The following is a 15,836-nucleotide window of genomic DNA, read 5'->3' as shown; positions in this document are numbered from 1 at the left end:
AGGTGGAGGGGGGGAGACGGGTGAGAGTGGGGTCGGGTGGCGATGCTTCTATTTCACTTCAAGCATTTACTTATGAATGATTTGTACCTGAAGCCCACCCTTCACAGAATGGTTCATGCCTTTTTATATATATACATAAAGTGCAAATTACTCCACCCCCACCCATGTGTGTGGGGTGTGTTTTTGGTGCATTCATGCTTATTTGTGCTCTTTTTGGTATTGGTGCAGTTATATGTGATTCTGCTTTCATTAGTGAATACCTGCATGTGTTCCAGGGTGGACATGCAGCTTCATTTCCAGTTGGCACACGCCCCGTAGCTTCTTGCTGAACTTCTGTAACTTTCCATACCACAAATAAAGTAGTGGACAGATGGATGGTGCAGTGGCAGTTAGCTCACCTCTCAGCTGTGGAGTCAATGTTGCTTAGCAGCAGGGAGATTGGGAGGGCCAAGGAGGGACAGGAGAGGTCAGCGCTGTGCAAATGCAGTCGCAGGAGTGCTGTGGCGCATTTGCATAGCGCCAGTCTCCACCCATATTGCCCCTCCTACTCTCCTGCCCCACATGCAGCAGCGACTCACCTGCAGAGTCACTGTGCTGTGCACCACTGTGTGCATGTCACTTTTGTTAACACTACGGTGCCTCTCAGGATGGCAATAATCTACATAATAGTATCACAGAACTAATAAAGGATAGCTGTGTGTCCATCATAAACCCACTATTAATGCACTGTTATGTCAAGTACATGTCGCAGAATAACCAGGGCGGGGACACACACCACTAATCTGAACCAGGCTTTATTTTAAAAATGTCAAAGCTTAATCCACGACGAAGTTCGTTTAGGGAACGGCCTTGGCTCAGTGGTAGACCCCAGGCTTGATCCCTAGGTTGGGTTGAGACTCCTGGAGAGCCACTGCCAGTCTGTGTAGACCAGGGGTAAAGGTAAAGGGACCCCTGACCATTAGGTCCAGTCATGGCTGACTCTGGGGTTGTGGCGCTCATCTCGCTTTATTGGCCGAGGGAGCCGGTGTACAGCTTCCGGGTCATGTGGCCAGCATGACTAAGCCGCTTCTGGCAAACCAGAGCAGCGCACAGAAACGCCATTTACCTTCCCGCCGGAGTGGTACCTATTTATCTACTTGCACTTTGACGTGCTTTCGAACTGCTAGGTTGACAGGAGCAGGGACCGAGCAACGGGAGCTCACCCCGTCACGAGCATTCGAACCGCCAACCTTCTGATCGGCAAGTCCTAGGCTCTGTGGTTTAACCCACAGTGCCACCCACGTCCCTAGACCAGGGGTAGTCAACCTTTTTATACCTACTGCCCACTAATGCATCTTTCTTGATGGTAATATTTCCTTACCGCCCACCTGTGCTCGATGGAAGGAGGATTCAGCTTGTGCGGTAGAACCCCCTACCGCCAACCTAGAGCCCTGAAACGCCCACTAGTGGGCGGTAGGGACCAGGTTGACAACCCCTGGTGTAGATGGCCTTTTGCTCGATGGACCAATAGTAGCTTCCTCCTTCGCCATGAAACGAGAGGCACTGTAGAGGGCAGCAGAGAGCAGTGGGTGCCTCTTCCGCCCATGGTCTCTCCCACCCTATCCCCTCCCTTGAGAGAAGCCTGGGGGCGGGGCCAAGCGCCACAACAACAACACCTGCGTGGCTCGGGCTGTGAGAAGCCTTGGAGCCGCTGAGTGGCGTCTGCGATGGTCGTCGCTTCGGAACTCTCCGCGCGCTAGAGAAGCGGCAGCTCCGTCGAAGCGCCTGGCTGGACGGGCGGGGAAAAGCGACGCCGTCGCCGGTCCTTCGCTTGGGAGCAGCTCCGCTTCTTCTTTTCCTTCTGCGTCTTCTTCTTCCTTGCCATGCCGGCTCCGCCGGACGTTGAGCCGAGCGCCGGAGCGCCGGCGTCGGGGGAGCCGAAGTCTGTGTCGCCCGTCCTCCGGCACCTGGGCTCGTTCGCGGCGCGCGCGCTGCTGTGCCTGGCGCCCGTGTACCTGGCCGGCTACGTGGGGCTCAGCTCGAGCTGGGTGCTCATCGGCTTGCTGCTGTGGATGTGGTGGCGGAGGAACCGGCGCGAGAAGCGCTCCCGGCTGCTGGCAGCCTTCGGGCTCGTCGAAGATGAGAAGCAAGCCATCAGCCAGGGCATCGCCTTGCAGCAGCTGCCGGCCTGGGTAAGCGGGCGAGCGGGGGAAGGAGCGCCCTGGGGGCGCTTGTGGGGGACCGCTTTGGATCCCGTATGGCAATCTGGAAAAATCGTGCCCGTCTCCTTATTTATCAGCGCTGAGGTTTATTTGTTTGCGCTGAGGTTTGTCTTACGCATTTATAGACTGCTTCATATTCAGTTTCCAAACCGGTGAGGAGCTTTTCAGAGGGAAACTGGAACAATATTTGAGCCAAAGCAGATTCCCTTTCAGGTTGTCTGTTTTTGAAACGGAGAAGCAGTAATCGCCCTTGTAATTTATCACTTTTTCTGAATGGTAATTCTCCATTCTGGTGGTGTCATGTTGAAAGATTGGTCTGAAACTTTGGAGGTAAGTGGTAACTAAGCCAAGAGATGCCACCCCAGCTTATTGTCAGTAGTTAAATAAATTTTAAAAATATGTTGGTAATTAATGTGACTTTTTAATATCCCTAAGCTACTGCATTGAGTGCTGCTGTGGTCCATACTCAGTAGAAATCGAAGATTGGAGTGGAATGTTCTTGTCACTAGGATCACAACTTTACAGATCCTTTCCCCATGAGGCCTTAAAAGCCAAATAGGTGTCTAGCTTTCAGTATCTGGTTTTGTAATGTATATTTAATTGCTGTTAATAGCCTTTAAATGTTTTTGAATGGTTTTTGATAATCTTTTGTGGTCACACTGGTTGATGTTTAAAAGCATGCTTCTGAAATGTTGTAGGTCACTTATAATGCAATCCTGTAAACTTCTTCTGGGAAGTAATCCCTATTGAATTCAGTGGGACATACTTCTGGTTAATTGTTTGTAGGATTGCAGCCTCATATACTTCTGTGCCGCCTTTTTCAGGCTCCAGGCAGCTTATGAAACGGTTAAAACAAAAACTGTTATCAGGAAAGAAAACTTAAAACTCATGGCTGCCACTTGAAGTTGTTTGCGGTTGTTTCCCCTGTGCTTGTTTCTTTTTCTGATTGGCTGTCCTGATAGTGAAAAGGTAATATGTTGTTGGTTTCCCCATTTCCAATCTGTCTCAGCTACCATGACCAATGGTCAGGAGTGCATTTGGAAGGTGCAGATTCCCCATCTTCTGATGATTTGTAGAGGTTCTCTAAAGATGTAACTGAGCTTGACAGTGTTAGTTTTATCACAGCAGTGAGAGAGAAGATGTTTATTGACAAGGGGACACAGCTGACCTCTGCCTCCCGCCCCCCAGCCTCACCCCCACTTTTATATTAAGGTAAAGGTTTTGTACAGCATCTGAATAGTCCCAGCCCAACACTTGGATAACAGGCAGTATCTTGAAATGTATGTGCTTGTGAGGCCACTGACATTAATATGCCATTAGATGTAACAGTGATGGCTAAAATAACTGTGGTGGTTCATCTGTTCAGTGAACTGAGATGATGGAGAGTTTGGAGTTCAGATTTATTGTGCTCTCATGTGAGGTTAATAGGTATTTGTGTGATAGCTAAGCTTTACTCAGAGTAAACCCATTGAAACAGATGAACATGATTAAGTTGGGCCTATTAACTTCAGTGGGCCTATTCTGGTTAAAACTTAGCTGGGTGCCATTTTTTGTTTCTGAACCTGCTGCTGCTGTTTTAAATGTAGAGTTGCATCAGCTGGGACTGACAGTGAAGGAGATCAGAGGGGGGACTTAAACCTCGCCTCTCTTGCTGAGGTACTGAGGGAAACCCCTACTCTGAAGCAAGTGTTTGCATTGTGAGGAATAGGATTGCACTGTCAAACTCATATAGTGTTCTCTGCTTGAAATGCAATTGGCTCTACAAGAGCAGTAACACGCAGAGGGAAAAGTGCAATTTGCTACACTTGACCCTGAGGCAATTTGATCATAAGTTTTGATCATCTGTTTGTTTCTGTGCTGCTTCCTCACAAAACTGTGCCTAAAGTCATTCGCAGGATGAACAAGAGCAAGTATAACAATAAAAAAGGAGGAGGAGCAACTTGAAATCAACATGATCTCAGTAAATAAATATTTAAAAATCAGCCCAAAGAGCATTGTATAAAACAGTGTAAATATGCTAACCTAATTAATCCAACAGTTTAAAATTAAGCAAGAGAAAGAATGGCAGCATGCAAAACAGGAGTGGGGGGCTATTTCCAAATACTATTCTACAGAAGCTCAACTTGCATGCATTAAATGTAGCCACACCATTCCCTTGTTGCAGGCTTCTCTTCCAGCTCTCACCCCTGGGTCTCCTCTCAATTTCCCCCCAATCTTTTACCTAGGGAGGTAGATATTGCTGCTCCTCCTTTAAGTCCCATCTGCACTCATAGCTTTGATATTGTTCACCTCTCTCCACCAAACATCTCTTTCAATACTGTCTTCAAGGCACTCAGAAACCACCAGAAGCCACATTTGTTTGTTTGTTTTGAGCCACATTCTTGGAGAACCTTGGATCACAAGAAAATCTGTCTTCAGGGCGCCCTTGTGACTCCTAAATATTATATTAGTGTATCCTTCTTTAATCCTTGAGTGGTATTGTAGCACTGGCAGCTTATTTATTTATGCATTGCATCATTTTTGCATCCCGCCTTTTCTCCAAACAGCTTAAGGTGTGTTCACATTACCACCTGAGAGAGCAGTGAAGTTGTCCCCCTCCCCGCATTTCACAGCTCTTCTCTCCCCCCCCCCCAGCTGTTCACATCAGTATGGCTTTGACTAATTTCTGTTTGTGTACACCAGGGGTACACAGCCTGCAGCCCTCCAGATGTTTGTTGGACTACATCCCTGATCACTGGCTATGCTGGTTGGGGCTGATGGGAGTTGTAGTGCAGAAACATCTAGATGGCTGCAGGTTGTGCACCTCTGGTGTAGACAGATGGCTATTGCTCTGCCTCTTCAGTTGGAGGCAGCAATACTTATGAATACGAGTTGCTGGAATCCACAGGAGGGGAAAGTGCTCAGATCCTGCATATGGTCTTCCCACAGGCACCTGGTTGGCCACTGTGAAAACAGGATGCTGGACTAGGAGAGACATTGGTCTGATCCAGCAGTCTCTTCTTATGTTCTTATACATAGACTGGGGGGCAGCACATTGATGAACAGGGATGTTTTTACCCTATGCAAAGGTGTTCACACCTTGGCTGGAGATGAATTAGGAATGACTGAAGGACTCTAATCTGTGTGAAACACTGTTTGATGTATCCTATAACAAAGGATACATATGCATTTTGGAGAGTGAACATGAATGAAAAACCCAGCACTGGCAACTCTGGGAGTGCACAGTAAATGAGAATGTGAACCTAGCCTTCGTCTGTGTTTCAGCCTCTTCCACCCTGGGAATATCACTAATCCTTGACTCCCCCACAAGGATCTACTCCACCTCCCTATTTGCTGCAGCTGTGTCAATGTTGCAGTCAATAACACACACACACACACACTCCAGCAGAAGCGGGCCTTGGTATTGTACTCTGGAATTTCCAATGTATTATCATGATGGATGCCTAAAGTATCTGAAATATTTTCCCATCCTTGAATGTTGCTTGTCCAGTTTCTATTGCTTCATAGGTTTCTCTTTTACTTCTGTACAACATAATGTGCAGAAGGTCAAGAGCAGCTTTTCCTCCTTCACCGGAAAAAAATATTTTACGTAGTACAGTGGTACCTCGGGTTAAGTACTTAATTCGTTCCGGAGGTCTGTACTTAACCTGAAACTGTTCTTAACCTGAAGCACCACTTTAGCTAATGGGGCCTCCTGCTGCCGCCGCACCGCCGGAGCACGATTTCTGTTCTCATCCTGAAGCAAAGTTCTTAACCTGAGGTAATATTTCTGGGTTAGCAGAGTCTGTAGCCTGAAGCATATGTAACCTGAAGCGTATGTAACTCGAGGTAAAGGTGTTGGCAGTTATAAATAATTGAGAACATTATTAGACTTTCAGAAGGAAGTGCTTTATAGGTAGATAGCCTCTGTGTGATCATTTCTGCTTGGAGTGACATAGGATACATTCACCACCACAAGGTCACTGTGATGAAAGTGTTGGTCTGGGTGGTGTAAACAGCAGAAGGTTGCATCAGTCGGGCCTGTTTAGAGCTGGGTTTGCCAACAACAAACGGGCTTTCCCTGTGTGTGAGGTTTTATTATGCATGTTTTTAAGTTTTTACTGCTTTCTTGCAATGGGAGGGGCCCTCATTCTTGACATCAAACTCTTGAACCTGCTGGTTGTTTAGCTAGCTTCAGTCATTGGGATGGAATTCTCAGGAAACTCTTATTTTTGATGCTCCCATTACTTTGTATATAATATACTGTCAAATCCTCAACCTGAATGGAATGCCTATGTGATGCTCTAGCAAATGAGTCAATAGGTGAAACAATCTAGAAGTGGACCATCTTCTGCGCCCCACAAGTCAGGGTCAGCCCTGCCACAAGGCAGAGTGAAGCAGATGCAGTGGTACAGGGAATGGACAGTTGTTTGTCTGCCATGTTATGTATCCTGCACCAATCAAGCTAGCTTCCTACTCTCGGGTGCAGTGTGGGGCATTGTCCCATTGCCAGTGTTAAAGCAGGATTCAGCTGCCACTTCTGGTTTGCTTCAGTACATGGATTTGGTGTTGGGGGTTTTTGTTCTTTCCTATTTTTGACTTGCCCTGCCATGAGCCATGCATATACAAGTGCAAATCAAATATTCAAGTTTTACAAATCCTAACTGCAACAGGGCTGAATAAAGACCTGGTCAAAGGCATCCAACTAATATACCAGCTTGGCAGGTTATGAACGCTAAGGCTGAGAGTAAAATAAATGGCATTGCATGTATTTTTTTATTCTGCCCGATAACTTTCTACAGTGTTACCTCAGGTTAAGTAGTTAATTCGTTCCGGAGGTCCGTTCTTAACCTGAAACTGTTCTTAGCCTGAAGACCACTTTAGCTAATGGGGCCTCCTGCTGCCGCAGTGCCGCCACCGCTCGATTTCTGTTCTCATCCTGAAGCAAAGTTCTTAAACCGAGGTACTATTTCTGGGTTAGCAGAGTCTGTAACCTGAAGCGTATGTAACCCGAGGTACCACTGTACTGTTAAATTATTGGGTTTATAATTCCCAGTACTGTACTGATTCTGCAGGAAGTTTCACCCTGATCCGCCAGAAGATACTGCATTTGGAGGTATCAACAGCCTACCTAATACAGTAATACAAACTTATGCATGTTTACTCAGAAGTAGGACCTGCAGTATTCAGTGTGGTACTTACACCAAAGTAAGTATTAGACGTGTCTCACTTTGAGGGGGAAGGGCAATATCTCAGGGGGAGAAATAATAACAACTATTATTATTATTATTATTATTATTATTATTATTATTATTATTATTATTATTATTATTATTTTATTATAGAGTCATTAGTTGCTTGAAGTTAAAAGGTCTCCAAACTTACAGTTGGAACAGACATACATAAATACATTGTATACCCAATATAAAGCATTAATATTGCATACAACATACAATACAGACAGTACCATTTGATCTTGCTTCCTGCAATTGTTCCAGCCCTGTTATTTGCATATTGTGGCATTTGCTCTTGTGTAACAAAGAGGAAGCTGTCAAGGTGAAAAACATTTTGTTTTTACTGGACAGCAATGCTCCACTTTCTATTTACACCTGTAAAACTGAAGGTCGGCTATAACATTCATATCATAGGCAAGGAAGAACTTTAGGTTGTATTCAGTGGTGACTTTGCACAAGGTGGGGTGACTTCATTTTTGCAGATTACTGATACGCATCCAGGCTCTTCACAAAAGCTGTTTCCAGAGGTTGGAATACTATTTGCTCTCATAAAACATTTCCACTGACACTGGTATATAGGGCAAACTATTTTATAAGAGTTTTTTTAAACTACCAATTCATTTTTTAAAAAATAACACCATGGAAGTATACAACCAAATAATTAAAACATCATAAAATTGGATCCACATTCAGAACATTATTCCCTTAGAGAAACTGATATTTTATCACAAATAATCTAGGTAGACATTATTCTCTTAGAACATTGAAGTAAGATGTAGCTCAGTTGTGTATTAAAGCTGTAATAAACTGGTATTTTATAGAGAAGAAGAGCAGTTTTGATTAGTATGAAAATTGCAATTCATGGTGAATCAGAGTGCTAACTCCTGCAGAAAGGCTTGACAGTTGAGGTCAACGCCACTTGGCTCCTGTGGCATTGGTCTCCTTTATTACTAAAATGCCAGCAGTGTTTGATCTCTAGCACCTGTGAGGCTGCACATTTTATCATATAAGAGTAGCACCAATGTGTTAATACCATTTACTGTAGAAGATGAGGTGATTTTAAAATCCTGTGTGTGTTGACCTCTAGAAAAACCTTTTAATGAGGGTGAAAGAAGAGAGCGCAAAATATGGTCTGAACCTCAACATCAAAAAAACGAAGATCATGGCCACTGGGCCCATCACCACCTGGCAAATAGAAGGGGAAGAAATGGAGGCAGTGAGAGATTTTACTTTCTTGGGCTCCATGATCACTGCAGATGGTGACAGCAGTCATGAAATTAAAAGATGCCTGCTTCTTGGGAGAAAAGCAATGACAAACCTAGACAGCATCTTAAAAAGCAGAGACATCACCTTGCCAACAAAGGTCCGTATAGTTAGAGCTATGGTTTTCCCAGTAGTGGTGTATGGAAGTGAGAGCTGGACCATAAAGAAGGCTGATCGCCGAAGAATTGATGCTTTTGAACTGTGGTGCTGGAGGAGACTCTTGAGAGTCCCATGGACTGCAAGAAGATCAAACGTATCCATTCTTAAGGAAATCAGCCCTGAGTGCTCACTGGAAGGACAGATCGTGAAGCTGAGGCTCCAATACTTTGGCTACCTCATGAGAAGAGAAGACTCCTTGGAAAAGACCCTGATGTTGAGAAAGATTGAGGGCACAAGGAGAAGGGGACGACAGAGGATGAGATGGTTGGACAGTGTTCTTGAAGCTACCAGCATGAGTTTGACCAAACTGCGAGAGGCAGTGGAAGACAGGAGTGCCTGGCGTGCTCTGGTCCATGGGGTCACGAAGAGTCGGACATGACTAAATGACTAAACAACAACAACAACAACAAACTGCTTATGTGTAGAAAAGCATGCCGGAGGGCTTTTATGTTTTAATTTGTAGATGGCAAGAACTAGACTTAGCTTGAAACCTCCACTCTTAAAAGAAAAGATGCAAATTAATTCATAAGAATGAAGCTCCTTTATATCATGTCAGATCTGTCTATCAAGCTCAGTATTGTCTACTCTAAGAGATGGCAGTGTTCCCTAGGCTTAGCTAGAGTTATTGCCCATGACGTGATCATTTCAACTATTCAACTAAAAAAAATAAAATGCTGGGCTTGAACTTTGGACTTTGGGCATGCATGGCATGTGCTCTACCTTTCTAATAAAACTGTATTTGAATTAAGGTGAGACTTTTCCCAAGTGCACCTGTGGAAGCAGATTGCTGAGGCTGCAATCCAATGTGCTAGGGAAAGGGACGTGGGTGGCGCTGTGGGTTAAACCACAGAGCCTAGGATTTGCCAATCAGAAGGTCAGCGGTTTGAATCCCCATGATGGGGTGAGCTCCCGTTGCTCGGTCCCAGCTCCTGCCAACCTAGCAGTTCGGAAGCGCATCAAAGTGCAAGTAGATAAATAGGGACCGCTCCGGCGGGAAGGTAAACGGTGTTTCCGTGCGCTGCTCTGGTTCACTAGAAGCGGCTTTGTCATGCTGGCCACATGACCCAGAAGCTGTACGCTGGCTCCCTCGGCCAATAAGGTGACATGAGTACTGCAACCCCAGAGTCGGTCATGACTGAACCTAATGGTCAGGGGTCCCTTTACCTTTACCTAAGCCCCGTTGACATCAATAGGTCTTACCTCTCAGTAGACAGGGTTAAGTTTTTGCTGTGAATATTTTGGGACAGCAGTAATCGTCTCAGATTCACATCTATCTGGGCCATGAACAGTGTGTATCTACCAAATTTTACATGTCACTAGTGGCTGGTTCAGACAGTGCTACAGAAGCAAAGTTTACAGTAGTGGGAGGAACGTGGAGTCAAGAGATTCGGTGTCTGAGATGATCTTCAAATGGAGAATTTGTCATTCTTGGAGCCAGTTCAAATGTTAATAAATAGCAGGCTATAGCATAGTCAGACTGAACGTTCAGGTACAGTGGTACCTTGGTTCTCGAACATAATCCATTCCGGAAGTCCGTTAAACTTCCGAAACATTAAAAAACCAAGGCACAACTTCTGATTGGTGCAGGCACCCCGGAAACAATAGCCGACAGCCGCAGTGGACATTCGGCTTCCAAAAAACATTCAAAAACCGGAACACTTATTTCCGGATTTTCGGCATTCGGGAGCCAAAGCGTTTGAGAACCAAGGTTCCACTGTATTTGAATGCTCTACCAGCTTAAACAGCAATAATAATGCAAGGATTAAACCCTTCTTGTTCTTGACATATTAGCCTTCCACAATCAGGGTATCTTTTTACCCTGAGGTGTATTCAAAACAGAATTGTCCCAGCTTGAGTCTGAAGAGGTCCTGTCTATTCCACAGGCACACAATGAATGTTTGAGTTGGCTGAGCTCTATGAACTGAATGGTGCAAAAGCAAGTGAAGCCCAGAACAGAACCTGAAGCACCATAGTCAGGAAAGTTATGTAAATTCTACATAGGTTGGAGTTTTTGTGGAACAAATAATCTTGTGAAAACCCCAAAGCTTCTGGTGTATGAGGGGGTCTGCAGTTTAAGTGATGCTCTAACTTCCCATTGTTTGTAGGCATCCTTTCGTTGGTCTTGTTTTGAGCCGTGTCCTCTTACTGCAGCATAGAAAAACTGCCCTGGTCATGATGGAGAATAATTGGCTTGTCAAGCAGCTAAAATAGGCACTGCTTTCATCCCTAAGGGAGCTCAAATTAGTCAAGGCAGAGCATAACTGGATGGGTGTGAGAGAGACAGACATCCATGCTATATAATTAAAACACGTGGCTTCCCCCAAGGAATCATGGGAACTGTAGTTTGTTAAAGGAGCTGGAGATTATAGCTCTTTGAGGAGTAAGTTACAGTTTGCAGGAAACTGATGTGCTTGAAATGTATGGCAAGGAAAAAAGCAGCCGTTTAGGATTTGGACTCTGGAGGACTGGCCTCCTGTTACTGAGAATTTGATCCTGCTTGTGTGCTTGCTTCTTTTGACTGTATTGTCAAGAATGCCTTAAATGCTGACTGCTCTGTCTTCTGAAGGCCTTCTGAAGGCCACTGACTCAATGAAATTAAATTTCCCTTTTGGGAAAGGGGAGCCCAAAACAGTACTCTTGAATGCGTAGCAATAAGCAACAAGCTTCCTTGGAAACCCGTTACTAAGTTTGCCAACGCACACACATCAGTGGACTATCTCACATTGAAAAGAACCTCACAAGTTGTTCTGTGCACCATAGTTTCTCATCAATGTCTTTCATAATCCCGTTGTCCTTACTTGCACCCTGTCTATAATTCATTTTTGCAAAAAATGAGCTCACATCTTGCTTTTTTGTTCATTCTTGCTTGCCAGGTTCACTTCCCTGATGTTGAACGGGTGGAATGGCTGAACAAGGTGAGGCACTGAACCAACATCAAGACAAGTTTGATCTGGATAGACTTTATATACTCTCTTTAAAGCTAGATCTAAAACACAGCACATAAATGTCCAGTGAATAAATATATTTGCTCTAGTGAGTGGGTGGGTTAAATTCTCATGTTGGGCATACCACTTTTCAGGCAGTTTATATAAGGTTTACATAAGAATGATCACTGGCCACTGGGCTATTCAAGTTTTGGACTGCATTTACTTGAGACCCTCTGTCCTCCTCATGTGTTTTCAGTGCAATCCTTGGTGCTGAATGCGTTTCCTGCTTCTGTTCTAGAATCCAGGAACGGTTGGTGAAAATGGTGGTGGTGGTGATGATGTATTTGCACACCGCCAGCCTCTTCACCACCTCGCCATTCCCTCTCTCCTTCGCAGTAAATGGCAGTGGACTCCACTCCTCACTGAGTGCTCCTGCTGTAATCTGATATTTTATTTTATTTTTAAAAAAGGAAACTAGCAAACTCTCTCTCTCTGCTTGCTATCTTTAGATACTCAGAACCACAGTACAGACTCCATTGTATGATGCAAAGCTTCTATTCTTTTTTTCTGCTTTGTGTGGTATTTAGGTTCTTGAACAGGCCTGGCCATTCTTTGGGAGCATCATGGAAAAAACATTTAAGGAAGTCCTTGAACCAAAAATCAGAGCTAAAAACGTGCACTTGAAAACATGTACATTCACTAAAATCCAGTTTGGAGACAAGGTAAGGTGACGGCACTGGCTGTGAAAACCTAAGCTAATTGATTTTGGGATATGTGGCTCGGGCAAGGGGAGGAATAGTGCTTAAAAGCAAAGTAACTTCTATATACCTCTTTGTGAGAGATTTCCTCCTCTCTTCCTGCACCTCCATTTATACTAAGTGTGTGAACTGCTTAGTTTCTGCTCTTTAGCGCTTTAAAAAATATCAAGAAGTGTAAATAGCCAGCCCTTGTTAGGACTGTAACAACTTAGTGTCAGTCTAACCAAAATATTTGGCTCTGCCTTTAATTTTCTTTAGCAGCATTGTTAAATACCAGAATTCCTCTTCTCTGGGAGGGATGTTCAGTTTAGGATGCCTTGTTCCATTCTGATTTAGAAGTTAGCAGGACAGGATTTAGAAGGCAAGTTGTCTGCTATAACCAAGTTCGAAGTTCTGTTTCCTCTGGGATTTAAATGGGTCTAGTCTGATATTTGAACATTCTTGTTTTCGAAAGCAATTGGACCTTTTTTCAGTATGTTGCTCATCACAGTGGCAAATAACACTGTTGTGTGTCTTCTCTGCTTTCAGTGCCCTAAAATCAAAGGAGTAAAGGCCTATACCAAAGAAGTCGATAGAAGACAAGTGATCCTGGACTTGCAAATATGGTAGGACAGTATTGCTCCCCACCCCCGCCGCCGCCACCACCACCCTATAGCTTGTCACTGAGAATTCTCCGATCTTACAGTGCAGTGGTCAAGGAAAGTCAATGAGCTGATTTGGGCACCTTGATAGAATTGCTTTCCATGAATCAATTATATCAATCAATTATGTTTTCTATCCTCCTCCTCCGGGGCCTCAAAGAGAAGGACATATGTTGCAGCACTGAGAGATGTTTGAAAATAGTTTGGGGAAAATTCTGAGCCCATTAAGGAAAGTACCTTTATTAGTATTTAATGAATGCAGAGCCTGTGCTGTCTGTTGCTATTTCTGCGCTTGCATATAGTCCTGTTCCTACGTTGCTAAAAGAGAAAAAGTGCAATGGGCAGTTACAAGGGTCTCTGCAGCCTGGTTCGCATGTCAGATCATGAGAAACCAAGCTATGGCTTCGCAGGAGGACTACGGGAATGTGTGGCCTCCCACTTGCAGTTGCTTGCAGCCTTTTTATTTTTTTACTCCCATACCATGGCAAGGCAAGGTTTGGCTTAGCCTGTCATCCAAATCCAGGATTGTGGTTAAGCTCTCTCCTAACTAACCACAAGCTGCAGCCAGTGTGGTGTAGTGATTAAGAGCGGTGGACTCGTAATCTGGTGAACCGGGTTCGTGTCTCCGCTCCTCCACATGCAGCTGCTGGGTGACCTTGGGCTAGTCACACTTCTCTGAAGTCTCTCAGCCCCACTCACCTCACAGAGTGTTTGTGGTGGGGGAGGAAGGGAAAGGAGAATGTTAGCCGCTTTGAGACTCCTTCGGGTAGTGATAAAGCGGGGTATCAAATCCAAACTCTTCTATTTATTCATGATGCTGCAGGTGACTGTCTCTCTGATGTGGCTGCATTTAGAACATGGCAAATTTTAAAAACAGGAGCCTCAAAACTGGTGTGGTTTTGAGAAACGAGAAACACTTGAAGGTTTGTGGATGGTGCCTGTGAAAGTTCACCAGCGGAGTGTTACACATATTCTACAAAACTACAGAAAAGCCATGTGATTTTATATTTGTTATGATGCTGAATCCTCCTGCCATCTTAGTCTATAGCTATGAAAATAGACTTTAAAGAGTGTGCTGAAAGGAGTGGCAAAAATACTACTTTGGATGTCCCCTTGCTCTCCAAGGGCAAAGTAAAATGATTTATCATGAATTGTAGAGTTGGAAGGGACCACAAGTGTCATCTAGTCCAACATCTTGGAATGCAATAATATTTTGCCCAACTTGGGACCTGAACCCACAACCCTGAGATTAAGACTCTCATGCTCTACCAGCTGAGCTACCCTAGCCTACATTAGTCCCCAAAACCCCATAAAACTGCAGATTCCAAGGAGCTACTTTGGGCAAAGTACTGTGTGGTGCTGGCTTGTTCAAGCCAGTTCTTTATAAGACGTGCTGTTGAGTTGCTTTAGTGGGGAATGCATTTGGGTTGTCGTTGTTGTTTTAATGGAACAGTGTCCTAGACACAACTATGTGCCCTCTGGGGTAGGGCATATCATTGTGAAAATGATTTGTGGGTGTCCTCTCAGATAGGGCTTGGACATGCAGGTAGCTTTCCATTACAAATAGGCCAGTCTTGCTTGGCTGGTATCCGCAGTCCTCCTTATGACTCAGAGAGGATGCTGTGTTGAGGTCACCTAAGGAAGAGTCGCAGCAGAGGGAGGATCCAAGTGGACAGAAAAACCGGCTCATCCAGTTGGGCACCTTGGAGAATGTTGCCTTGCCTTGTGAACTGGGAGCAGCTGTCAGAAAAAGTGGGAGCAGCTGGAATTCTCTGTTTACACCTGTAATGTGACAAATGCTCCACAACTTTCAGCGAGTTTAAATGGGACCTGCAATAAAGCTAAGCAGGTTAAACGTGGAGAAGAATTCCTTCCTATCAAAGTGTTGGTGGTTGGGAAGTTCTAGCTCTATGCTGAAGTCTTGCGAGGTTTGCTTTTCAATGTGAAATTGCTGTTTTGGGGGGAAGGAAAATAGTCAAGATTGAGGAGAAATGAGGACCTACCACATTTTGCCATGTTGTTCCCCACAACAGTTCTTTCTGCAACTTGCTGCTTTGGTGCCATTTTTTTCCCTATCTTTGAAAGGCTTCTTCACTGCCTGATCTCAACCAATTAGGGAACACGTGATGAATATGGGAATTACATAGGACTCTGTAATCAGGTGTGGTTATGTGATGACGTCACTTAGGGCAAGCAAAGACTCCCATTGCCCTCACTCTGAGGAAGGGATAGAGGAACAGGATCTCTAGTTGTCCAGGTCAGCAGGGAAATGCACCGTGTCTTCTTGGTATGCTGCAGTCGTGATTCCATTCCTTGCTGTAGGGCAAGACATTTTTCCTCCCTGGCCTAGCTCTTATTTGTGCATAGCTGTACACAACCAGCTGCAGCAGAATGTGAACACATGCCCTGCCTCAGCTAGTCCATTCTGTGCAGCTGAGTTGGGGAGAGAGAGTGCTTTGGCATGGTGACTTGGGCAATGCACGTACCTCTTTCCACCCCCTTGCAAATAGTTTACACCTTTTGCAAAAGGGTTGGGAGATTTTTTTTTTTAAAAAAAAGAACATATGGGTTTTGCAGGTATGAGACAGCTCACAAAACATTGCTGTTTTGACTTAACCCTATTTCCAGATGTTATAGTTAGCTTTTGTTAAATGTTGGCATTACTGCAGTCTCA

The 15,836-nt window shown here is 44.7% G+C and overlaps 1 protein-coding gene across 1 annotated transcript in view; it reads left to right on the top strand.

Annotated features, from left to right (window-relative positions):
- Positions 1-1,682: 1,682 nt before the first annotated feature.
- The window catches only part of ESYT3 (extended synaptotagmin 3), a 44,767-nt gene continuing 30,613 nt past the window's right edge, over positions 1,683-15,836 (top strand). The window contains exons 1-4 of the mRNA XM_081188457.1: positions 1,683-2,171; positions 11,710-11,751; positions 12,351-12,485; positions 13,050-13,126. Coding sequence (XP_081044583.1) covers positions 1,863-2,171; positions 11,710-11,751; positions 12,351-12,485; positions 13,050-13,126 — 563 coding nt within the window. The 5' untranslated portion in view covers positions 1,683-1,862. The remainder of the gene's footprint in view (positions 2,172-11,709; positions 11,752-12,350; positions 12,486-13,049; positions 13,127-15,836) is intronic.

The sequence above is a fragment of the Podarcis bocagei genome (genome assembly GCF_964188305.1).
Source record: "Podarcis bocagei genome assembly, chromosome: 1".
NCBI classification, from domain to species: Eukaryota; Metazoa; Chordata; class Lepidosauria; order Squamata; family Lacertidae; genus Podarcis; species Podarcis bocagei.
This window is presented reverse-complemented; position numbering and strand designations above follow the sequence as displayed.